This window comes from Cornus florida, unplaced genomic scaffold (assembly GCF_030987335.1).
Source record: "Cornus florida cultivar Cherokee Brave unplaced genomic scaffold, ASM3098733v1 CherokeeBrave_3.0.0_Hap2_Chr01, whole genome shotgun sequence".
NCBI classification, from domain to species: Eukaryota; Viridiplantae; Streptophyta; class Magnoliopsida; order Cornales; family Cornaceae; genus Cornus; species Cornus florida.
Genome location: NW_026775571.1, coordinates 110,582,008 through 110,606,526, shown reverse-complemented (window position 1 = coordinate 110,606,526; position 24,519 = coordinate 110,582,008). Strand labels below are relative to the sequence as shown.

Genomic DNA, 24,519 nt, shown 5'->3' with positions numbered 1-24,519 from the left:
ATTATTTTATAATATTGTATATAGTGCAATATATGGCCAAGACACAAAATCCCCTTCATAAGAGGGGATCCGGAGACATCACTGATATCCAAACTGAAACCAACTATAACAAGAAAGAAAGTGATATCTATAAGAAAGTGATAAATAAATATATTCATGATTAGTAATGAGACATTCTCTGAATTTAGAGAACATTAAATAGAGAATACGTGAGTGGGACATGAATCTCACCACATGATGCTAATATGGTCACATCTCCATTCACACAACACATTTGATGTATCATTTTTTATTAATGTTTGATTGAATGGTTGTAGATTGGTCTATCATTTTTCATTCATGTTTGATTGAATGATTTGGAGCGTTTGGATAAAAAAGAAAAGAAAGTATAGTGTTTAGGTTGTCTTAGATTGAGAAAAAAAAAATGGAAAATTTGGCCTTCTATCCCTCCAAATACCTCATATTCTATCCTTGCAAAAAGGGGAGGATTTTGGAGATAAATGATAGTGATTAAGTAATATTTTCTTAATTTCAAAACTAGTTTAAAAGAAAAAAGTTGTTATATCACTCAAGTCTCATATTATAAAAGATTATGATAGTGATTTGATTGTTGTTCTTTTCTTTTCCTTTTTACTTTTCCCTCTTATAACTTTTCCAAACGAGAATGTTATCATTTTTTCATAATTTATGAAAACATAAATATAAATAATTGGTATTATTATTTCTTTCCTTTTCATAATTAATACTATCATTTCTTTCTTTTCTTCTCTCTGGTTTTACCGAGAGGAAGTCTCATGACCATTGCCCCAAAAAAAAAAAAAAAAAACTCAATTTTGTTGCTCAAAATTTGTGCCCAACCTCTTTTTGCAAGAAACCCCATCACCTCCTTCCTTCCTCACTGGGTTTGTGGAACAGTATCTGGTGTCCTTAATACAAGCCTCGAGGCCTCAAATCCCAACCTTCTAATGGGCCTACACCAATAATACCGGTATCTGTCTCCGGGTCAACCCGTTCAAATTACATTAACCCATACAAACATACATACATATACACACACACCCCACATACATGATTACAGTATATGCATCCAGCAAAGCAAAAATTTATCATTTTATCTCTAATTCACACCTCCCCATTGCATGCTCTTTTTCATATATATGCACCCCAAAAATGTCACATGCCCACAGTTTCAGTTTTTCACCGCATGATCCACATCCATACATCAAATTTTTTTTTTTTTTTTTTTAAATTGACATCCATACGTCTCATTCTGCTACATTACATGATTACATCATAAGAGAGAGAAAACGGTGCTTTGAACGGATACGGAGTATATATTTTTTTCTAGAGAGAGAAAGAGAGAGGGAAGAGATAGAGAGAAACCTACAGCCAACAGCTACCCCTTTTGTTGTCTAAGAACGCCTGTGGCACACTCTGGTTCAATAAAAACAGACCCTCTGCATTCCCATTTAAGTCAATTCAGGTTTATTTTGTAGAGAGAGGAAATATAAAGAGAAAGAGACACATTTTGATTCTCAGATCAAAACATACGAAGGTATTTGATACCTGGCCTTCATTTGCGCATTGGGTGTTTGTTTTGTTCTCTCTCATGCCCTCTATTCTTTCTGTGGGTTGATTTGTTTCTCTCTCAATTTTCTCTCTCTAGACTGAAATTCTCGAGATTGGCGTCTGAGATAAAGACCAGAGCACCCTGTTCAAGCTCTTCCACACTCTCGTCTACTGTGAAGGAGAGAGAAAGTCTGATGAGTGAGAGAGGAGGCTCGCTCTCTCGGTGGAGAGCTTGCCTGTACATAGCAATAATCACCATTTCAGTGTTGAAACTGTGAACCCAAAGCTCTAAACACTCTCATACTCTTTCTGAGTCAGTCTGTTTTCGTATTTGTTTTGGGTAATTTTCTTTCTTTGTTGGGTTGTGTTTTAATGGCCTTTTCGATGCACAAAGAGATGGATGCGAGTAAGTACGTTAGATATACACCCGAACAAGTGGAGGCCTTAGAGAGAGTGTACTTGGAATGCCCAAAACCTAGTTCTTTGAGGAGGCAACAGCTTGTTAGAGAATGTGCTATTCTCTCTAACATTGAGCCTAAACAGATAAAAGTCTGGTTTCAGAATCGCAGGTATCACTATCTATTTGTTGTTTGTTGAAAAAAAATGAGTTATTTTATGTGGCGATTAATTTATCTGGGGTTTTAACATTTTCAGTTTCTATTATCTGGTTTGATTTTTAGTTTGGTTTAAAGTATAATGAGAAATGATATATGGGTATGATTGATTTGTTGTTGTTTTGTCAATGTTTTCTCTTTTGTGTATTCTTGGAATTAGGAGAGTAAGGATTTGTAATATGGGTACTTATTGGTTTGCTATTTCTTGTTTTCGCCTTCTCCTAGAAAAAAAATTATTGCTTTGTTCCTTTTTTCTCAAGGCTTAAAGCTGGGGCGGAATAAAAAGATAGATTGTGTGATGGATGTGGCTGATTTGTTCTTGTTTTTGGTTTAAATGTGCTGTCTTTACCTGGTCATGCATGGTTGGTCAAGCTTTGTTTGGTTAAAAAAGCCATTACTAGTTTTGGTAGACTTGATAAGGGACATGGAGATTGGATAATCATACACTTGTTCTATATCTAATTTCCGGCATTATTTTACACACACTGACCGCTCTCAGTGGACTAGTCTTTTATCGCGTCCTTTTAATCACTGCAACAAATTTATTTATTTATTTTTTTTTGGGGGGGGGGGGGGGGGGGTTGTTGCTCAATTTTAGAAAATGGGTAAAAAGAGTGAAAATATTGTTTTGCTTGAATATTTTCTTTAAATTAGTATGGAACATTATTCTTCGAAATGGTTTCTATTCTTGGTTGAGCTTCCTATTTTATAGATTTTAGTTGAAGAGAAAATATGTAGTTCTAACAAGGATTGAATCCCTATGTTCTGTTATATACAATTGTTGGAGTTGGATTCGTGTTTTGTTGTGTTCTGTTCAATTTGTTTTACTATTTTTACTTGAGCCTAAAAATCTTTCTGTTGAAAACTACACGATGTTATTTTGGAGTAATAGTGGTGGTTTGTCTTGGTTTGCATTAATCATTCATGTGGTCGTGTCATTATGATGTGGACAAAAGGTCCTGAATCTCTGATTATGATTTTGCGGTCGCTTTATTCTCTTTTTCGTATAATGTTTTTTGATTATCCATATTTTATCGTATTTTCTTGTCTTTTTTCTTCCCTGTGGTTTCTGAGAAGATGTGGAAGTTTATCAAAAATTTTATTTTATTTAGTCATCACTTATTTTACTTTCAACATTAAATGAAGTATTTCTGAAATTTTGTTAACGGCCTACTCTATTTCTGGGTAGTTTTGAAATAAGAGATAGTTAGTGACAGCCAATTCATTTACTTTTGATGAACATCATCCTGTTATTTCTATTGGTTTTCTCTGTTCTTGTTCAGTTGGGGTTTTCTATGAATAATGGGTATCTTTTCACTTACCTATTTTGGGTAAATTTGGAATTAAATGAAAGAAAATAAAAACTGATCTGTTTCTTCTGAACATCGTTTTAGGATTACACTAGTATATCCTTTGTTTCATAATATTTTCGAGTTAATCTTTCTTGTTAAATATTTTGCAATGTTTTCTCTTTATTTTAATTTTTGCAGCAGATGCTATAACAATGGAAACAAAAATGGGAAAAATAAACAAATGATTAGGGAAGCATAATTTAGAACTTGAGGTGATATGATTTTTTTTTTTCTGTGATGTTTCATATTGTTGTTTCTGAGTTTATCAGCTATTTTTTTAGAGATAACTACTCAGATTCATTGTGTTTTCCATAAGGGTGTATGTGAATGTCGTATAGGTACAAAACTATTCCATTTCATTCTATTAGCATTTTGGAATAAGTTTAGATTCATCTTGTGTTTTGCAGTTCCTGGGACTAATTTACTTTTGTCGCTTGTAGATCATTTTTAGGAGAAAGCAATGGTTGCAGTCACTATTGTTAGTGGTAATGACCCTGTATTCTATGGTTTCAGTTACGTAGATACAAACAAAAAAGTGTAGATGGAAGAATGAATAAGGATGAAATAGAAAAAAATACTGGGTTTATTCAATCAATAATGTATTTTATCAATATTCAGTGAAATGACTCTTAAAGAAGCACTTCATGAAGCCTCCCGGAATTGGATTGATTTATTTATTCCTTTTTTACATACGGAAGGTCTCTGTCTCTCATTGTCGTATGGCAAGGTTTTCACCTCGGAATGTCCCTGTGATTTGCAATAAATTCCTTTGATAATCATAGATACTTGTTTTTTTCTTTCTATAGTGCTAGTTGATGAGAGTTGTTTCGGAAACAAAAAGAGTAAAGTCTTGCTCTTTTCATACCTATTTATCTTTATCATTGCTCCCATAGAATCCCATGTTCTATAATGGCAAAGCCCTTCAAATGGAAAGAGAAATGGTACAGGTTCATTTTTCAGTGAACATACTATTGCATCCTGACGATTTTAAAAATATTATATTGGCTAGTTAAATGTGCCAGTGTTTGTCGCTTTGATGCCATGGGATACAAAGTTGATCTAGTTCTTGTTTTGTTGGTGGATCTGTTCGCTTTAAAACTTCGACATTGAAGTGCTATCAGAATGCTGATAATGCTATGAGTAAGGCTCAGAAGGTCTCTCATTATTTGTTGACCACTGGACTGAAAGGTTTCGAGATCTTTAAATAAAAAGTCAAAATCGAAGCAATCTTATAAGAAATTTCGTATTAACCGTCAAGAGCTCATGACTCTTGCCATGTGGGTGACTTCTTGATAGCATTTCCCCTAACACTTGACCCTCAATCTAAAGTCATCTATGCCATATTTATATAAAGTCTTTCTTTTCCTGAATTAAAGTCTTTCTTTCTTCTTGTCAAGTTTTTTTTTTTTCTTACCAATAGTTGAACGCTATACTAATTTTTCTCCTTGAGCAATATATGTTGGATGAAGAATCTGTTCTCCAATTAACATTTTGCTTATATTTTCTTGGGTAGATGCCGCGAAAAACAGAAGAAGGAAGCTTCTCGCCTCCAGACTGTAAACAGGAAGCTGAGTGCCATGAACAAACTGTTGATGGAGGAGAATGACCGCTTGCAGAAGCAGGTCTCACACTTGGTTTATGAGAATGGATTGACGCGCCAGCAAATCCAGAATGTAAGATTTATGCCTTCTCCCACAGGCTCCTCTTTTTTAACATTACCTGGTTTTTTCTCTTGCTACCATAAAGGGAAGCGCGTTGTTCTCCTCAGAATTTTTTTCCCAAATTATTTATTTTGTTAGAAATTATATGGTTGTCCAATTTTCCACTTACAATGATTTTTTAATTAATTTATTAGTTGGCTCTTGGTCCCCCTCCCCTCCCCTCCCTTCCTTTTTTTTTTTTTAGGGTAATGCTAGGGAAGATCAATTAGTATGAGTTGAGATAGTAGGACAATTTATAATAGCATGTGGTTTGACTGAGGTTATGACTTAGAGTGGAAAGACAAAACATGATTCATGAAGTCGACCTACTTTATAATAGCGTGTGGTTTGACTGAGGTTAGGAAGATGCTTTGTTGAGTTGAGTTGAATATGTATCCTACTTTTGGTTTCTATAGGTTGAGAGTTTGTAAATCCTATATTCTCTTCCCTGCCTTATTGCTCCTGCGCATGATTTTATTTTTTACATGATCTTATTTATTAAGGAATATTTAATGGACTGTATCAGGCATCCACAACAACCACAGACACTAGCTGCGAGTCTGTGGTCGTGAGTGGTCAGCATCAACAGCAAAATCCAACATCTCAGGGTCCACAGAGGGATGCTAACAACCCAGCCGGGTAATTAAATCTCTTTCCTTTATGCCAATTCCAACATATTTTTTCTTCACAGTTGGTATGAATAAGTCTTCTTTTTTTTCCCCTTGCGTTTGTGTGTCTCAGTCTTCTCGCAATAGCTGAGGAGACCCTGACAGAGTTCCTTTCTAAGGCTACTGGGACTGCTGTCAGCTGGGTCCAAATGATTGGGATGAAGGTATTTCCTTCTATTCATTTGTTTATTTATTTATCTTTTAAACTTTTATATACTTCATTTTAGTTTCAATATGTAAAAATCCCATTGATTTTTTTGTAGCCTGGTCCGGATTCTATTGGAATCATTGCTGTTTCCCACAATTGTAGTGGTGTAGCAGCACGAGCCTGTGGTCTTGTGAGTCTAGAGCCCACAAAGGTAGTAACCTTGAATTTTGTTTTGATGTTCTTTTTTCTTTTTTCCTTTTTTATTTGTATCATCTGGATAGAAAAATGGCTTGGTTTCCCTTAGTTTTAGTGTATAGTTTGTGATGAATCATGTTTCAGGTCGCTGAAATCCTTAAAGATCGTTTATCTTGGTTTCATGACTGCCGTTGCCTTGATGTATTGAGTGTAATCCCTGCTGGAAATGGGGGGACAATAGAACTCATATACATGCAGGTTTGTTGTACTTGCAAACCAAAACTTGGTCACGAGATTTGAAATTTCTCATTTTCACTTGGGTATGAAACTATTTTAAAGCTTCTACTCTTCCCCCTTAGACTTACGCACCAACAACATTGGCATCAGCTCGTGACTTTTGGACGCTGAGATATACTACAAATTTAGAAGATGGAAGTATAGTGGTAAATCTTTGAGCTTGACTCCAAATTTTGTTTTGAATTTTCCCTTTCTTCTATATTAATTTACCCAAATTACTTGTGCTTTTACTTGTTTGTGCGTATGTAACTTCTTACAAAGACATTTGACCAAAACAATGTAAGCATCTATTTTCGGGTAAAATAATAAATTTGAAAAAAAATCGAAAACCAATTTCTCCATTCAAAAAATTGTTTGCAAGTTTTGAAGTCACTTTGGTTACAAATCACTCGTACCCATTATCTGCAATCTGGTAATGCTTTTTCTTGGCATTGAAGTGATTCTTGAACCGGAACCTGTTCCAGATTATTTTGAGGGACTCATAGCAGTAGTAAATGACAACCCTTGAAAAGTTCCCAATGTATGCTTTTTGTGTTGATGGTTTTAAAATTAAACCTGCAGATATGCGAGAGGTCGTTGACTTCTTCCACTGGTGTCCCAACGGGGCCTTCTGTTTCATGTTTTGTGAGAGCGGAAATGCTGCCTAGTGGTTACCTAATACGGCCTTGTGAGGGTGGTGGCTCCATGGTTCACATTGTTGATCACTTCGACTTGAATGTAAAGGATTAGATCAAACCAGCTCTTCGCAGTTTATTTCATACTTAAAATTTTGGTTTCTTCGTTTTCCCTCCTTTTAAAATATACCTGTTGTGTGATTTAGGCATGGAGCGTTCCTGAAGTTCTCAGGCCACTTTATGAATCATCCAAAATTCTTGCTCAGAAAATGACTATGGCTGTAAGAACATTCCTGGGTTACATCTATATTTTGGTTAGCTTTTGCCTTCTCATTTTTATCATTGTTAATGTTATATGCAGGCCTTGCGACACATTCGACAAATTGCACAGGAAACCAGTGGAGAAATTCAGTATGGTGGGGCTCACCAACCTGCTGTATTAAGGACATTTAGTCAGAGAATGTTCAGGTGCGGCATTCTACCTCTCAGTATGGTGAAATCTGGGCAAAGTGGATTTGTTGAACATGTCGTGTCAGCTGGGTTTATCATCTGTTGATGACCAAGCCGACCTGGACTGACCCACTGGGTAAATTGCAGGGAACTGATCCACCTGCTGGCTGGGTGGATGGTACTCGGTTAGGTTTATGAGACATTGCAACCTAGCATGTCTGTATATGCTGGTTATGGTTTGATATTTTTCCTCCTTTACCTGAAAGTTATGGAAATTGGTTCTCAGGGGATTCAATGATGCTCTTAATGGGTTTGTGGATGATGGTTGGTCAATTATGGTTAGTGATGGTGTTGAAGATGTGACAATTGCTATAAACTCATCTCCAAGCAAATATCTCTGGTCTCAATACAACACATTGTCAATGCTCCCAACTTTTGGGGGGGTGCTGTGCGCAAAGGCATCAATGCTTCTTCAGGTACTTAAATGAGTTAGCTATATGGGACCTATTTAGGATGAAATCCTCTCAGCAGTTGCCAATTTTTGGCTGGCTTAAACCCGTTTCATTTCATATTCCTCTCTTTCCAGCCTTTTTTTTCGAAAAAAAAATTGGTTAAAGTTCCTTGTCAGTGTTTGTTTATTTGGTGTATTACTTACTAACTGCTTTCATCTTGTTATGCAGAATGTTTCTCCTGCTTTGCTTGTGCGTTTCCTAAGGGAGCACCGTTCTGAATGGGCAGACCATGGGGTTGATGCTTACTCTAATGCATCTCTTAAAGCTAGTCCTCATGCGGTTCCTTGTGCCAGATCTGGTGGCTTTCCTAGCAGCCAGGTCATATTACCTCTGAGTCATGCTGCAGAGCACGAGGAGGTAACTCTTTTGTCCACTATTGTCTTGTTCATTTTAATTTAAGGCACTATGAATTTGATCATGTTTTTCTCCCGTTATAGTTTTTGGAGGTGGTTCGGCTAGAAAGTCGTGCATTCTCCCCTGAGGACATAGCTTTGTCACAAGATATGTATTTACTACAGGTCGGGCTATTTATTCTGTTCATATATAAAAATGGTATTTTGTTGATGGTATGCATTTTCTTGTACTAATTTTTCTCAAGTCTACCATGGCAGTTATGCAGTGGAGTTGATGAGAATGCAACTGGTGCCTGTGCTCAACTTGTTTTTGCACCTATTGATGAATCATTTGTTGATGATGCTCCTTTGCTGCCATCTGGTTTCCGTGTTATACCACTGGAACCTAAATCAGTTTGGTGACTTATCTCTGTTTATGCTCTGAATAATTTTTTATATAACAAAAATCATTTTTAGAAAACATTACCTGCATGATATATATATGTATATATATATACACGCACATATATATATATATATATATATAATAAATAAAAATTAGCAAGGGAGAACCTCATTTTTAGAAAACATTACCTGAATGATATATGTATATGTGTAAAAATAATAAATAAATATAAATTAGCAAGGGAGAACCTCCCAAATGTTAGAAAAGCGAATGTAAAGTCTTGCATTTCTTTAATCTTTTTTTGTAAAGTGAACCTCTCATTACATAACTGAAACATGATCTTTTTAGTTATCTTCACCATTCACTTAAGCATCCTTTTTTTTGTACACATTGTAGGATGGGCCTACTGCAACTCGAACGTTAGATTTGGCTTCTACACTCGAAGTGGGTCCTGGAGGTGTACGTCCTGCTGGTGAAGCTGATCTGAGCAGTTATAACCTTAGGTCCGTTCTGACTATTGCATTCCAATTCACTTTTGAGAACCACTTTCAAAACAATGTGGCTGCTATGGCTCGCCAGTACTTGCGCAGTGTTGTTAGCTCTGTTCAGAGGCTTGCTATGGCTATTGCCCCCTCTAGGCTCAGCACCCATATGGGGCCAAAACCACTTCCTGGTTCACCTGAGGCTCTTACTTTAGCACGATGGATTTGCAGGAGCTACAGGTATTGTTTCAAATTAAAATACAATTATTTTACTCCATTACTATTAAATTCCCATTAAACATAATACAAGAGAACTGAAGAATATATGATTTTCAACTGTCAGTCACCATCCGTGTTTAACTTCAACAGAAAGCAATCACAATTTAAAATGTCAATTCGAGTATGCTTTAGTCATTTATGTGAAAATGTTTGATTGAATGGCTACATCTTTACTTGTTTTAAATAAAAACTCTACAGCAACATCTGCACTGTGATGATGCTTGAAGAGTCAATATAAACATGTTGTGTTCTTCCTTCTTCTCTTGTGATCTCTGACACACCTTGCTTTCTGCTTGTAATATGTTGTTTTAGGATCCACACTGGCGGACAACTCTTTCAGATCAACTCGCAAGCTGGTGATGCTGTCTTGAAACAACTTTGGCACCACTCAGATGCGATATTGTGCTGCTCTACAAAGACAAATGTAATCAAGTCAAACCTGTTTTAAAATGTCATCCATTTTAAGTCAATAAGGAGGCTGCTTTGTCAGTCTTTGCTTCAACTATGAAGTGGTTTAACATGATTATCAAAATTATAATTGTAGGCATCTCCAGTTTTCACCTTTGCAAACCAGGCAGGGCTTGACATGCTTGAAACTACTCTTGTGGCCCTTCAAGACATAATGCTGGATAAGATTCTCAACGAAGCTGGTCGGAAAATTCTACTCTTAGAGTTCTCTAAGATCATGCAACAGGTGAGACCACCACCACAAGTAAAAATTACTTACTAAGCCTTGGTGAGAATCACGAGTGAACTGTAAGAACTATTCCTCTTAAAAAAAATTCCTTTTAAAAATCATTGGATCAACAAAAGCCACATTGTATTGATGATGTTTATTTATTGTACTGCAGGGATACACGTATTTGCCGGCAGGGATATGTGTGTCTAGCATGGGTAGGCTGGTGTCTTATGACCAAGCCATAGCATGGAAAGTGCTCAATGATGATGATTCCAGTCACTGCTTGGCTTTCATGTTCATAAACTGGTCTTTTGTATGAGCAAAAACATATGGCTCCAAGAATTTGTACTAGCTCTTTAAGTTATTTTATGCATTTTGTTTAGGTAAATGTAGACTCATCTGCCAATCTATGTATGCATGGGGGCACATGTGATTATGTTTTGCTTAGTGGTTACAGTAATGCCATCTATTTCAATTATCTTGAATGTCTCAAGAAGTTAGTTGGGATTTCAATCAAGATGGAGAATATTGGCAGTAGAGGGGTCAGCCTCCTATTAGGTTTGTTGAATGTCTCAAGAAGTTAGTTGGGATTTCAATCAAGATGGAGAATATTGGCAGCAGAGGGGTCAGTTTGTTGCCTGATTTGATTTTTTGTTTTGGTCAATTTCATCAGGAATGGTAATTTCTAGTAGCATTGACATAGATTCATCATACTGTCTCTTGTTTTCTAGCTAAAGAAGTAGTTATGAGGTCCAGAGGTCCATATCATATGCTTGTGTCTGTCTCTATATATATAATATAATATATTAGGGGTGCAACATGGGCGGGTCACCCAAACCCAACTCTACCCTAGCCCAATTTTTTACAAGGTTGGGTAACAATTTATACAATTAGGGTTGGGATTGGTTTGAGGTATCAGTAACCCAGCTTAACTCAAACCCGAATTTCAATTAAATTTTTTAAGCTTTTATTTTATTTATACTACATATATATATATATATATATATGTATATGTATATGTATGTATGTATGTGTGTGTTTATATTTCAAATTATGGTTGGGTTGGGTTGGTCTGGTCAATGGTTCACGTGTTATTTTGTCGTAGGTATTGGCATGTCGTCAATTCTCTCAATTGTAATAAAGTCAAGGTTGATCTTTTAATCGTTACAGTAATTTACCAAGTTTCATTTAAGTTAATATTGAATCATTTCCATACCGGTTCCAATTTAGAGGAATGTTATGGTAAAACTTCGTTTGAAACGATGTGGTAGAAAGCAAGTGTATCCGAAATTTCAACTTGAGCTCCGAGTTGTACCTGGTAAAACAAAACAAATTAAAATCAAACCAAGCCAATCCGTCTAGGTGGAAGCTCATTAAATGTATTTGTACAAAACAAGATCAGGAGGTGTTCCTAATTACCAAGCTATCTTCATTATCCTACAGTAATTGTTGGTCCCAATTTATTAATAGCTTTTCTGGTGCAAACTGTGCAATAAAATCAGAAGTCATATGATATATAAAAAGTTGTATTTTTCTTTTTTCTTTTGCATGCTCTCATGTTTTCCGTCTATTTTAAAATATAAGAAGATACAGCTAGACTAAACAGACACTCTTAATATAAAGATGATTGATATGCATAAATCTAACAACATACTTAATCACGAATAACAACAGTATGTTCTAATTTATGTCATGCATCATGTATGATGACGAATGTTTGACCATAATAATAGATATGCATGAGCATATAAACCTATCCACCACCTATGTAAATTTTTGACGATGAATGTCCATAATAATAAATATGCACGAACCTGTAAGCCTATCCACCACCTATGTAAATTTCTTAGTTGTTGACTTTAAAGATTTCATCCAATGACAATCTAGTTGTTTTGATGATAACAACCCATTAATGGTGTTTAAGGACTAATGTTCACATTGAGTGTTATAGATGACTTATATTCAAAGAAGAACCTTAATAAAGATCATAAAGACCATTTCAAGTATTCCATTATTCAAGATTACATCAAGGAAAGAAATGGATACAAAGAAGAGTTGAAGTTGCAAAGAAAAATAGCTTGGACTACAATGAGCAAGAAAGCAACTCAAAGGAAGGAAGAAAGCAAGACTACCTCAAAACCTAAAGATCATGAACAAAGCTTAAAGAAAATGGTAGATAGGATGGTAAGTGTTTAGGATTCAATGTCAAAGTATCTATGAATCCATTTGAAGCTCATCTCTATAGGACCATGCATATCATATCATCATTCATGTGTTCTTATATCCATTAGCAATTGACATATGGAGTCTTTGCTAAAGAGTGAGTTAGTTCAAGCTTGCATAAGCTTTGAAAGAACTCATTACTTGTGCTAGAAATGCTAAGACCATGCACATCAATCATAAAATTCATATTGGTCAACAATTAAGGCATGAGAAGTCTTCATTACCATGAGTTGGTAACGGACATTAGGACCCCAGAATGCGCGTCATAAAAAACTGTATTTTTGGCTAAGTGTGAAAAATGGATTTTTGAAATAATGATTATTTCAAATTAATTTTTCCCGGTAATAACTCTTTATACTTAAACTAGCCTAAACTGATTTTATCAGAATTTTTGACCAAGTCTACATTGGTCTACATAAGGATTCATTTTTACCAAAACTGTCGGAAATCCAAATTTGTACTAAAACTGAATTTTTACATTTTGATTTAGTTGGATTTCAATTTTTTAGTATTTTTTATTGAATCCAAATAGGGGGTACTTCCTTATTTATATTGTAAACTTAAAGTAAATTAAAGTAAAGACATTTACTTAAATGTTTTCAATGGAAATAAGTTGTGTGCAGATGTCCTGTCCTGAAAGTCCTATGCATAAGCTGTCTGTCAAAACTGTTAATACACACGTCGACTGGTTTGATACATATGTCGACCGGTATCTAGGCAGTGGCAAAAATCCAAGCTGAAGCTCACACATGTCGACCGGTTTGACACACATGTTGACCGGTATCTAGGCAGTAGCAAATGTCCAAATGGAGCTCAGTATATGTCGACTGGTTTGCAAGAGATGTCGACTGGTTTGCAAAATACATCAACTGGTTCATAAGTAGTTGTCAACCGGTTTGGAGTACACATCAACTGATTCAAGCCAAGATGTCAACCGGTTTATCCTCATGTCAACCGGTTTGGTCGCAGATCTGCAGATTTCAACTGCAACGGCTTTTTTCTTCTCGACCCTCGTGCATTCAACTCCCAACAGCTATATTGAGCTTGGAAACTCTATAAATAGAGTGGGAATGTCTTAATAACTAAGAAACATCATTTGAAAGCCTTCACATTGCATTAAAGAGAACTTTTGTTCTCAAATCTTCTCTTCATCTCTCTTATTCACTCATATACAAATCTTGAGAGATTTAACTTAGGATTCAAAGGGCTTTTGCTCTAATTTGAATCTTCATAGAGCTTTTGTTCTGTTCTACACTTGAGAGATCTTATTGAGTTCATTAGAACTTTTGTTCTTCACTTATATCATCTTCTCTCATTCATTTCATTTATAGAGTTTGAGCTTCATTGATATTCATATATATTTTAGTTGAGAGCCAAAGTTTGTATAGAGAGATTCAATCTTGTATTTCAATTACAATCTTTTCTATAAACTTGTAAGGGTTGGTGTGACCCAAAAGAAGTCTAGGAAAAGGGTGTTCTCCTAGCAAGGAAAAGAAGCAAAGTCTTGCTTCATGTAAAAGTTTGCTCTCCACCCATAAGGAGAAGCCATAGTGGATTGGAAAGTCTCAAGAAGAGTCTTGAGCCGAGGAGTAGGAATTTCCGAACCTCGCTAAAATCGTCGAGTCAATGTTTGCAATTTCTATTCCCTTATCTCTCTTATAATTGTGCTATTTAATTGTTTATTTCTTATCTTTATAATTGCACAATTATGTTAAGTACTTTGCTTGAAATTGTTTTTCTATATTGCAAAAATTATCCAACCCCCCCCCCCCCCCTCCCGAGTCAATTCTTGGGCAACACTAGTATTTCTTCAAGAAAATCTGAGGAGCAGCGTTAAAGTTTGCATGTTGAGTCTCAGGTTTTACAGTATAGCAAACCCTAGTCTTTCTATACACAAGAAACAGAGATCCAGTGTGCTTTCAGGATTAAGTTTTAGTGGAATCATCAGGAAATCAAAGGAACTCCAAATATTGAAAGAGAAGACACATGAGAGAAAAAAAAAAATTTGATTATGAGACTCTTCATTGAAGCTGCATAAACTCACTAAGATATATTATGCAGTATTAATGTTTTTTTAAACAAAGTATTGGAAGAGTTTCGAATGCTTCACTGTGAACTTGGGGAGTATTTTGGATTGACAGACTATGGTGAAGTCCGCGTCACAATTCAACAACTGAGTATTCGATCTCACAATGAGAGCACTCTCCTTGCCTACTCTCATATAATAATTAATTTAAATTATATTCAAAATAAAACATGATTTTATTCATGCTACTTAACATCTAATTTTAACTCACAGCACACATAATCAACCAATTGTACACTGTGAACCGTATTATATCATTTGTGTTGTACCAAACCGGATTTTAACGCCTTCTAATTTTCACATAATTGGATCTGTATTCATAGAGCCCAAATCTTCTAGAGTACACGGACATCAAACGAGTAACAACACACTTGTGTAATCACGCACACATAATCAACTGTTTGTGTGCTATAAACTGTTCAAAAATAAATTTGTGTTATATTGCACCGGATTCCAAGACCTCTTCATAACATACAATGTTTGAATCGATTATTTTATTTATTTCAATAAATGTTGTTCAACATATTTCAAAAAATATTTTTCAACAACTACTCTTACACAATAATCAATAAAATGGATGGGAAGCGCCCACTTTTCTCACTTACAATTCACTTTTTTTTTTTTTTTTTTCTGTTCTTTTTTTTTTTTTTTTATAAATTAAATAACATGAGTACAATTTAATAAATACATTCATAATTAGAAGAGTACCTATTGCAGTTTCTTTAGAGGGATAATTCAATCAAAATTTTAATTACGTAATTAAAAAAATTAATTGAAGTGGCAATAGCAAACTCCGATCAATAACAAAGATACTGGCCTTTTCTTTCTCACTCTCATGATTGCCTCTGTCTACACCGCCTCATACTCTGATCCGCAGCCGCCTCTCTCTCTCTCATTCCCAGCGCGTGATATGCCTATCAATTACATAGACACAGACATGCAATTGTGATTCTTCTAACTTCTTGTCATGCAAAACCATTTCAATTCAGCCCCGTACACATACATACATACATACATATATATACATACATACATATATATATATATACTTTGAATCAACTCTGAAATCCGTCCGATCACATTAATAACGGTGCATCATAAAATTCCCAAACAATCCCTTAAGATTGAGATAGAGAGAGAAACAGTACTTGTAGAGGTAGAGAGAGAGAGAGAGGGAGGGATGAATTAAGGACGCATAGGAAGAGGAAGGAAGAGGCCGGAGATACATACAAGGAGAAAGAGAGATGATGATGGATAGTGAGAGTAGTGGCAACAACACTCGAAGTGCAGCTGACAAGGAGAGGACCAAGATGAGAGAGAGGCGGAGGAGGTCCATCACCACCAACATTCTCCACGGCCTCCGCAAGCACGGTGGTTACCGCCTCTCCCCTCGCGCCGACATCAACCAAGTCCTCCGCGAGCTCGCTAAAGAAGCCGGCTGGGTCGTTGACCCCGACGGCACCACCTACCGCTCCACCTCGACCACCACCACCAATGTAAAATTCATTTCCTATCTTCAAATTTTCTAGCGAACTATTTTTTTTATTGGTTCTGTCTTTCATTTTTTAGGGTTCTAATGTCTGTCCACTCTGCGGCACCCGAAAGGGAAGCAGCAGCACTTCGATACGGATTGGAGGCGGAGAGTGTTCGACTACGGTGTCGCCTCGCCGCGTGACTGACAGAGACTCCGTTACGGGATTCGGCGAGCCCGCCACTTCTCTCTACTACTCCGGTGGCGTTGCTGCTTCGACGACTCAAGGCGGTCTCGCCCCGTACATGTACGGGATGCTAGATGTCGGAATAAACCAACCCTCCACCGTAACCGGCTCCTCCACGGACGGCGGACCTTCGTCTGCCGTGACGGTGGCGTATCAGCGGCAGCAACTATACTTGCAGGAGGCGAGGGCCTCAAACCAGAATACTCCCATGGCCTCACCTCAACGCCATACCTAAAGGCGCGCGCGACCTTTAGGAACTAACATTTCTTCCTTTTGTCATGTAAAAATACATACTTTTTGTTTCTCAAAAACTCAATATATATATATATATTAGTAACTGTTTTTGTTTTTGTTTTCACTTATTAATATATATATTTAGGACTCTGGTTTTGAGAGTTTTCTTGGTCACAATCTCTCCATGGTCCAAAAACTAAATGTCTCTCAAATACATATATATATTTTAATATTTTAACTGGTCCTCTACTTTGTTTGCTGTCTTCGTGAGTCCAAAGAAGTCTTTACATAGCAGTGTAGCAATTAGATGTTTGATTGATTTTGTACTTTATGTGTGTGTCCACAACACACTTTCAAATATTACAATCTCAAGCATCACATCGTTATATTATTACTTTTGACTTAAAGATTCTCACTCCTTTCTCACACTTTGGCCAAGTTCCAACTAGACGGACAATAACTACAAAGGATACAAAACTCAATCTTCTCATTGGGGAAAAATTAAGCTGCAAGGATCAAATTACATTCTAGAATGCTGCAAGTTTTCAACTTGAGAACCTTTTCATAATATTTCTGTATTATCAATTTATTATATTAGATTACTCGACAATCATTAATTCATTATCATCATCATCACCCGAATCCTCGTGAGATTAATTTGTAAAAATACATTGTTTATTGAAGAAATAATTTCTAAATAATAAAAAATATCTAAAATAATTTAGGATCACTATTACCCCCAATTACCAAAAAAATAAACAAAATAAAATGAAAATCCTATGCATCAATCCCACACCAAACACATAACTAGACAATTACACATCAGTCCTACAAAAGCACTAGCCATGAACCCTATGTCCTACAAAACTAGCAAGAACTACGTGCTTAAAACTGTTCTACCTTTGTCCCAGTGGCTTTAGGTCTTAATTTCCAAGCCCTAGGTCAAGATTTCGTGACCGGTGGAAAAAGAAGAAAGGAAAACTGCCTACAAAAAGCAGTAAGATTCTATTAGTTAGCTGGCATGGCAATCAATGATCTAAAAGCAACCTGAGTGATCTACTTTAACAAGTATTTTAATGAGACAAATCTTAAATACAGAAAAAGATATACACAATTAGATCACAACTGCACTAATTGTTACAACTTGATCACAGTGAACTAATTGTAACATGCACTCGACAAAATTGTTCTGTTTATGTTACTACCGTGATTTGGACCAACAAGTAACAACAATTCAGAAACTAAATATTACTCCATGTTCAAATACCACTTACATCAATTCTCACATTTCTCTTTAAAGTTCAATACTTCATCAGCATTTCAAATGAGGAAACTTTTTCAAGTGAAACCAGGTATTTCTCCTGGCATTGGAGCCAATTCGTTCTTATTGAACCTCTCCTCATCATAGAAAGTAGCATGAACCACCCTACCACCGAAAAACCGACCTTCAAGGTCAACAAGTGCTTTGGTCGTTTCTTCTGATCTCTCAAACTGTACGAAGATTCTAACTGCCTCTTCAGCTGGGAAATTTGGTTCTGTTATCTCAAATATGAGAACCCGAGTTACTGTCCCATACTTGGCACACTCTGATCCTACCTCGTCTTCTAGTTCGTCATCTACCTCACCGGGGCCCACCTTCAAGAAAAAAACCACAACACTGTTAGTCATCTAATCTCATATTCCTTTTCTTCATATGCAATTCACAATCATGAAGCACAAGACAAAATAAAATATTAACAAAAATAATGAGACAAGAATTTGCCATTGGGAGTAGGATAAAATTGATTCAAGGTTAGATCAATACATTTTCCAAAGAAAAACAACAAAAAGAAGTTAAGAAAAAGAAAACAAATAATGATGTTTACAATCAAGAACGCATCAGATGTGGAAGTGGGTACATATGCAAACACTGGACTACAGAGAACAGAAATTCTCTCCTGGGGGGAGGAGATATGCATTAGCCATCAATGACCAATATTGGCGGGAAGAACCAATCAGCAGCAATCTTCTTGTTACCTGAAGTATAAGAACCAAGTTCATCCATATTCATCTGTGCAAAGCCTTGTCATGGAACTTCTTAGTAAAGAGAACCATATAAATCTAACATTTTGAAAAAATTGATACATCAAGCTTCATTCTCATATTGGACAAAAGAGGGAGCAGAGCATCAGCATGAGGGGAAAGAGGTAAATCAAAACTGCACGAATGCAATTATCCGGGTTTACCGTTCAGATCTATATGCCCAAAAGGCAAACATTTATGTCCTCTTTACTTATTCAAGTTGATATATCTGCAAGCTTCCACGACAGACCTGAATAAGAATGCTGATTGGGTTTTTCGTAGAGCATATTGATATTTCGAGTTGTTTAATTTAAGACTGTTCCGGTTGGACTGCTTCATTGTGTGTATGAGTTTTTTTTTTTTTTTTTTTGATAAGTAAAGTTATATTAGAAAGCGTTCAACTTGTGTGTACAAGTTTTGACCCGTGACGAGCAGGCCATGGTTGGTGAGAAGGAGGCTGTTGGCTAGCAATCACTGTGAGAAAGATGGAACGTGAGGAGAAATACATGACGTGGAGAACAACAACTGCACTTGCAGTGGCAAATGGTATTATGAGAAAGAGCTTGCAACTGGCAGTAATGTTGTACTTCTTGTCATAGAGGATTACTAAGCTCTAGACAAAATCTGCAGTTTTTCCCCGTAGAGATTTTTCATGTAAAAATCAACTCCGACATCGCTCTCTATAACAGTGTACTTGACTATTTGCTTGATTGCATAAAGTTGTTGAAAAGAAAATATTTAGAGACCAGCTCCTCCCATCACTAACCATACAACTCAAACTACTGCAATAGATTGCCAAAGATTCTTTCTAAAAATCTCTCAAGAGAACAGCGAGATCCACGTAACTTTGTTTGCCAATCTAGAAAGGTAATGGCCAACCATAGCTTCCTTCTTTGCCATGATACTGAACATATTGGGGAATGCCACTTGGAGGCTGCATGAGGAGTGTCTTCACATCAAACATTACCAAAGGATTTCAATCTCCCCAATTCCAACCACGCTTAAAAACCCATTTTAAGAAAATGACTAATATTTCAACAAAATTTATCCCTCATCGTCCTTACTTCCCTCAAACAACCAAATTTCAATCATTTCCAACGTCAAACCATGGCTTAAACCGAAATGCTTAGTTTTACAAAAACTGAAAATATGTTGGAGCATATTATCATGGTGTCATTGACTGAACACTTAGAAACGTGCAAAGCGTATGCCAAACTTGACAGGACAAGTGTGTGCATAGATAATGTTTCTGTCATGCCGTTACAAGGAAGGGAAGAATGTATTCCAAATTTCCAATTTCACTATAAGTTCCATTGGAAACCATGATAATATGCTCCTTCTCAGAAACTTCAAAACGAGTGAAACACTCATATTAGACATGCCATATTATGAATGCATCATTTTAACTAACGATACGTTAAAAAAAATTCAAGCGTGATGAGCCAATAGTTTCCCTTGTCCTAAAATTTGAGGATTTGATAACCACACTTAAACCTGATGTCTTCTGTAGAATATTTTTCCAAATAATATATGCTCTACAAAATTCTTGTGAACAAATATTACAACCACAGTTTCCTCAACAGCCACTTCAATCCAGATCAATTCTTAAATGTCAAAGCTACTTATTTTCAAAGGATTTTTTATCTTGTTCTTTAGAAAATAAAAAATTCCAAAATCTTGGGGATTTAGAATTTATTGTAATTGGGAAACCCTAAAACAAACGTTAAAGCTTTCAGTGAGCTAACAGCTCGCAATCCAAATAGCTAAAGCTACAAATCATAAGCACCCACCTCAGTTCCAAAAAGGTCTTACCCAACTGGCAACCTCAACATCCCCCCTTGTGATGTTGTGGCCCGAAATTTGTTTCGGTGAAAAGAAAAAAAACATGACCCGTTTTCTCTTTTGGGTCAGGTAACCCGAGTATATAATTCTCTTATAGCCCAGTATATAGGGCCATTGAGGGTCCGCAAGAAAGAGAATGAGAGAGAGAGCTAGGGTTTGAGGGCTGAAACTTGTAATCTCCTGATTTTCACATAGTGAAATCTTTTGCTCGATCTGCACTATGGACGTAGGATTTGCCGAACCACGTAAAACTTTGTATTCTTTGTGTGTGGCGTGTGTTTATTTCTCTGGGGTGATTCTTGATTGTGTTCTTAGTTCACAGCATTTGTCGTACACCCCTCAATCAAACAAGCGCTGAAGATCCACAGAAGCAGCTTCCCTAACACACTCCACAAGAAGCTAGAATCTCCACATTAACAGCAAAACTTGAGCCGATCGATCTAAAGAAAAGTATAATAAAGCGTCCTGTGGTATCTCAAAAATACCTACAATTCAGTGTAATCTGTATTCGGCATAGAACAACCATCAAAACTAAAATTCAATACATGGAAAATCCATAAAATAAGAGAGCTGGGTTTTCGGAATTTCAATTTCAGGGTTCGTTTGGGTCTTGTAGCCTGTTTTGCTATGAAGTTATGTTTCCTTTTCTCTTTTCAGTATTACACTTGATACATGTCACCTGAAGGATCGTTCATCCATGTAAAACTTTATTTATCATTCTATCCATCTTAATAATACTTCTCATTTTTTATCATTAAAAAAATAATAATAAAATAAAATAACAGAAAACTAAGAGGATCCAGAACTATACCCAAAGGGTAGCCCTACTCTCAAATTTTGTTGAAGACAGTTGGGCAACAATATTTTTCAAAACCTAGGCAGCAAAGTCCACGAAACCCTTTCCCAGACACTAGTAGCGGTCGCAAACCGGACAGCACACAACTTAGTTAATGGTGTTCCATGCTTCCAATAGAAGGTTTGAGCCTTGCCTAGGCAGGCTTTGCAGATCATCCTTCTAAACCTCAAAAGTTGTTCCAATAAAGTGTCCGAGTGTTTCTAAAGAAGTATTATGTATGTGACATGAGGGCAGGTTTAAAAATTAAAAGATGAGTATTAAAAAGTATAAATATTTCACATTGTCCCTTTACATTTGAATTTACTGGAGATTAATAGATCTGAAGCTTAAAATTGCACCTACTCTCTCCTCTTGGGTGCCAAAAACTCCTAGGCATTTGTTACACTTCACAACTAGAAGCCTTCTTCTTTCGGAAATACAAAATTCAACTTTGATATTTTCCCGTAGAGAATCTAGGAATAATGGGGATCTAGAAAAATTCTTAGTTTGAAAAAAAATAAAAAGAAACGAAGGAAGTTATAGGCAAATCTTGTTCAGAAGTTGGAAGTAAAGGAATTCAAGGAAAAATGGCAGTTGTTTTGTCCCTGTAGGCCAGCTTTCTTTTCTTTCTACTTTAATTACTAAACAAAAGGAGAACAAGTTCCAAACAGTGGAAGAAGTTGCTACTTTCTCTTTCTCTTCTCTCTTTTTCTTAGAACTATATTATCCTTTCCTTTCCTTCCAAAACCCCAAGCATACTGTTTAGAATTACAATGGAAACATTATATACACGTTGTCTAGGCCTATTGGGTGGAATGTCCAGGGTTTGAGGTCAGCTCATGATTTCAAAGATGTTTCGGTGGTTGAGGGACTCCTTCAATATAATTTATTGGGAAAAATGAGGCACGTAAGGCAATTGGAAGCCTTGGCAACAAACTACAGAAATCAATTACTTGACTTCTCTCTCTTAGGCTTAGCCTTTGCCTATTCTCATCATCTTTGTTTCCGGTTTATAACGTATGTTCATTTATGGGGCGCTTTTGGTACTGTTTTTTTTTAGATCTTTTTTTCTAAAAAAAATATAATCTTCTTTGAGTACATTCTTCTAATTTCAATCGAAGTTGCTTTTATCAGAATATATGAAAGTTATCATCTTCTTTGAGTAAGTTCTTCTAATTTCAATCGAAATTGCTTTTAACAGAATATATAATAACATTCCCACTTCAAGACTTCGCAAAATCGTTTATGCATTATTTCGGCAAAGTAGCCATTGGATAGCACTTTAAAAAAAAAAAAAATTGACCATTTTTTTAGTGACATCCTTCTACACAATCATCAAATTATGCTCATCAAATCTCACATGGAATATATAATATTTAACCAAATAGCGCCAAACAAGCAGGGGTTTAACAAGTTCAATGAAAAGATTAATATCATGCATACCATATTTCTGAGCAACATAACCCGAGTTGGAAGACCATTGAAGCTCACACTCTTCACCTTCTTCTCTGGCTTAGACTCGCTTGCATTGACAATAACCCCAGCTCGTCTATCAGTCTTCTTGGCCATTAACGGAGTTGTGATCCCCTGTTCCTGCTTACCAAGCCCTTGCCCCTCTTTCCACCCCATCTTCGCCATCATTCTTTGTGCAGCAGTCATCTGCCCGCCCACACCGACGCCCAATCCACCCGACTCTGACTTTCCTATATTGAAACCATCCCCATCCAACGGCGGAGAAGGCGACCTCGGCATTGCCCCACTCATTGCCGCCCGCCGCTTCCATGCTTCTTCGCCAGAAATATTTAACCTCGAATCCCCAAAATCCTTCTCTTTTTCTCTCTCCGTTGTCTCTCTCTCTTTCCTCTCCCTCTCCCTCTCCTCCTCCTCCTGCCGCCTCCTCTCCAATTCCCTCCTCATCTCAGCCTCCATCGCCTTCCTCTTCTTCTCTCTCCTATACTCTTCATAATCATTCGGCCTCGCCGGATCATATTCCTCGATAACCGTCGACGTGACACCGACAAGTGCCGGCTGGAAAAAAGGGCTCCTCGCCCTGTCGTCAGCCACCACCATAGGCGGCAGAGCCACCGAGGCACTAACAATCTTTGGTTGCGCGGAAGTTAGGGTTTTGGGTTTGTTCTGGGCCTTCAGAACGGTCTGCGGCGGGGCAAAGAGCGACGCCGGTTTGCGCAGCGTCGGGGGAGCCATTTTGGCGCTGCTGGACCACACATTGGACGAATTGTTGATTCTTTCGTCATCTGTAGATGTGGATGAAGGTGGTGGGAGATCTCCGTACAATCCACCAAGCATTGTACAACTATTGATTTCAGACAGTGATCTTCGTAAGCCCTCTCAGCTTGAATCAACTACAGAGAGAAAACGGATGAGAAGAGCTAAACGATTGAAATATACAGATGGTTGACAATATTAGGGTTTAATTTCACTGAAGAGAATCTGATCTCCTCCGGTGTAAGTGCAGAACACATCTTACACAAACCACAATTGAGGAGAAGGGATGTCAAATTGAGATTATTAATATAGTTAACATAAAAATATAAAACTCTGTTATATATATATATATATTTTTTTACAAGAGAAAATAAAGAAAAGAAAAAAATAATAAAAAAATAAAAGTAAATATGTTTAGAAGAAGAAAAAAACGCAAACTACTTTAATAAATTTACCACCAAATATTATCTTTTATAAAAATAAAGACAAATCAAATATTTACAAAGTTTCATTAAACGTTTTAACTTATTTTTTTCAAAAAAAAAAAAAAACTAATTAAAAATGTTATCCAGAAAAGAAAAGAAAAAATTATTTTAATAAATTTACCATCATACCATTTTATTTAGATATTGTCTTTTACAAAAATAAAGATAAATCTAATATTTACAAAGCTTCATTAAAAATTTTAGACTTTATTCTCTTTTCCTTTCAAAATTTTATACCAAACACAAAAATCATATCCTTCCGTTGTTTTCATGGTACAATGCTCTATCCAATGGCAGGCCCATTTCACGAATTTGACATTGTCAAAGGTAATCCATGTTAGTTTTGGTGTGGTTGATAAGACCTTGGAGTCATCCATTGTAGGGAGTTTTGGTGTGGTTGCTTCATTTTCTGTAGCAACTTTGGTTCTCCGGGATGTTCTGATGCTGGTGATCGAACGGAATATTCCTCATTTGGTGTTTGACATCGCCAATAAGTGGCGTTTCATGTTTTT

At 36.4% G+C, this 24,519-nt stretch overlaps 3 protein-coding genes across 6 annotated transcripts; 2 read left to right on the top strand and 1 right to left on the bottom strand.

The window, feature by feature from the left end:
• The first annotated feature begins 1,164 nt into the window (after positions 1-1,164).
• On the top strand, positions 1,165-11,005 carry LOC132313654 (homeobox-leucine zipper protein HOX32-like). Of its 4 annotated transcripts, none has more exons than XM_059812540.1 (19): positions 1,175-1,555; positions 1,667-2,138; positions 5,049-5,208; positions 5,762-5,874; positions 5,977-6,067; positions 6,167-6,262; positions 6,391-6,504; positions 6,606-6,689; positions 7,105-7,260; positions 7,364-7,438; positions 7,519-7,625; positions 7,894-8,083; positions 8,288-8,476; positions 8,557-8,637; positions 8,731-8,865; positions 9,254-9,579; positions 9,931-10,042; positions 10,163-10,312; positions 10,470-11,005. In XM_059812540.1, the coding sequence occupies exons 2-19, from the start codon at positions 1,942-1,944 to the stop codon at positions 10,614-10,616; spliced, it is 2,523 nt and encodes an 840-aa protein (XP_059668523.1). In that variant the 5' UTR covers positions 1,175-1,555; positions 1,667-1,941; the 3' UTR covers positions 10,617-11,005. The 4 variants fall into 4 exon arrangements, with proteins under 4 accessions (XP_059668532.1, XP_059668523.1, XP_059668515.1 ...); XM_059812558.1 differs by lacking the exon at positions 1,175-1,555 and adding an exon at positions 3,976-4,020 and having other exon boundaries at positions 2,074-2,138; XM_059812549.1 differs by having other exon boundaries at positions 1,165-2,138; positions 10,163-10,374; positions 10,470-10,602.
• A 4,851-nt stretch (positions 11,006-15,856) lies between these two features.
• LOC132280744 (BES1/BZR1 homolog protein 3-like) lies at positions 15,857-16,559 on the top strand. The gene is made up of 2 exons (XM_059782471.1): positions 15,857-16,102; positions 16,176-16,559. Exons 1-2 carry the CDS (start codon positions 15,857-15,859, stop codon positions 16,557-16,559), a joined length of 630 nt encoding a protein of 209 aa, XP_059638454.1.
• Positions 16,560-17,646: 1,087 nt separating this feature from the next.
• On the bottom strand, positions 17,647-23,841 carry LOC132313646 (DNA-damage-repair/toleration protein DRT111, chloroplastic). The gene is made up of 2 exons (XM_059812521.1): positions 22,740-23,841; positions 17,647-18,193 (listed from the first exon to the last, which is right to left on the bottom strand). Exons 1-2 carry the CDS (start codon positions 23,601-23,603, stop codon positions 17,897-17,899), a joined length of 1,161 nt encoding a protein of 386 aa, XP_059668504.1. The 5' UTR covers positions 23,604-23,841; the 3' UTR covers positions 17,647-17,896.
• Positions 23,842-24,519: the final 678 nt, after the last annotated feature.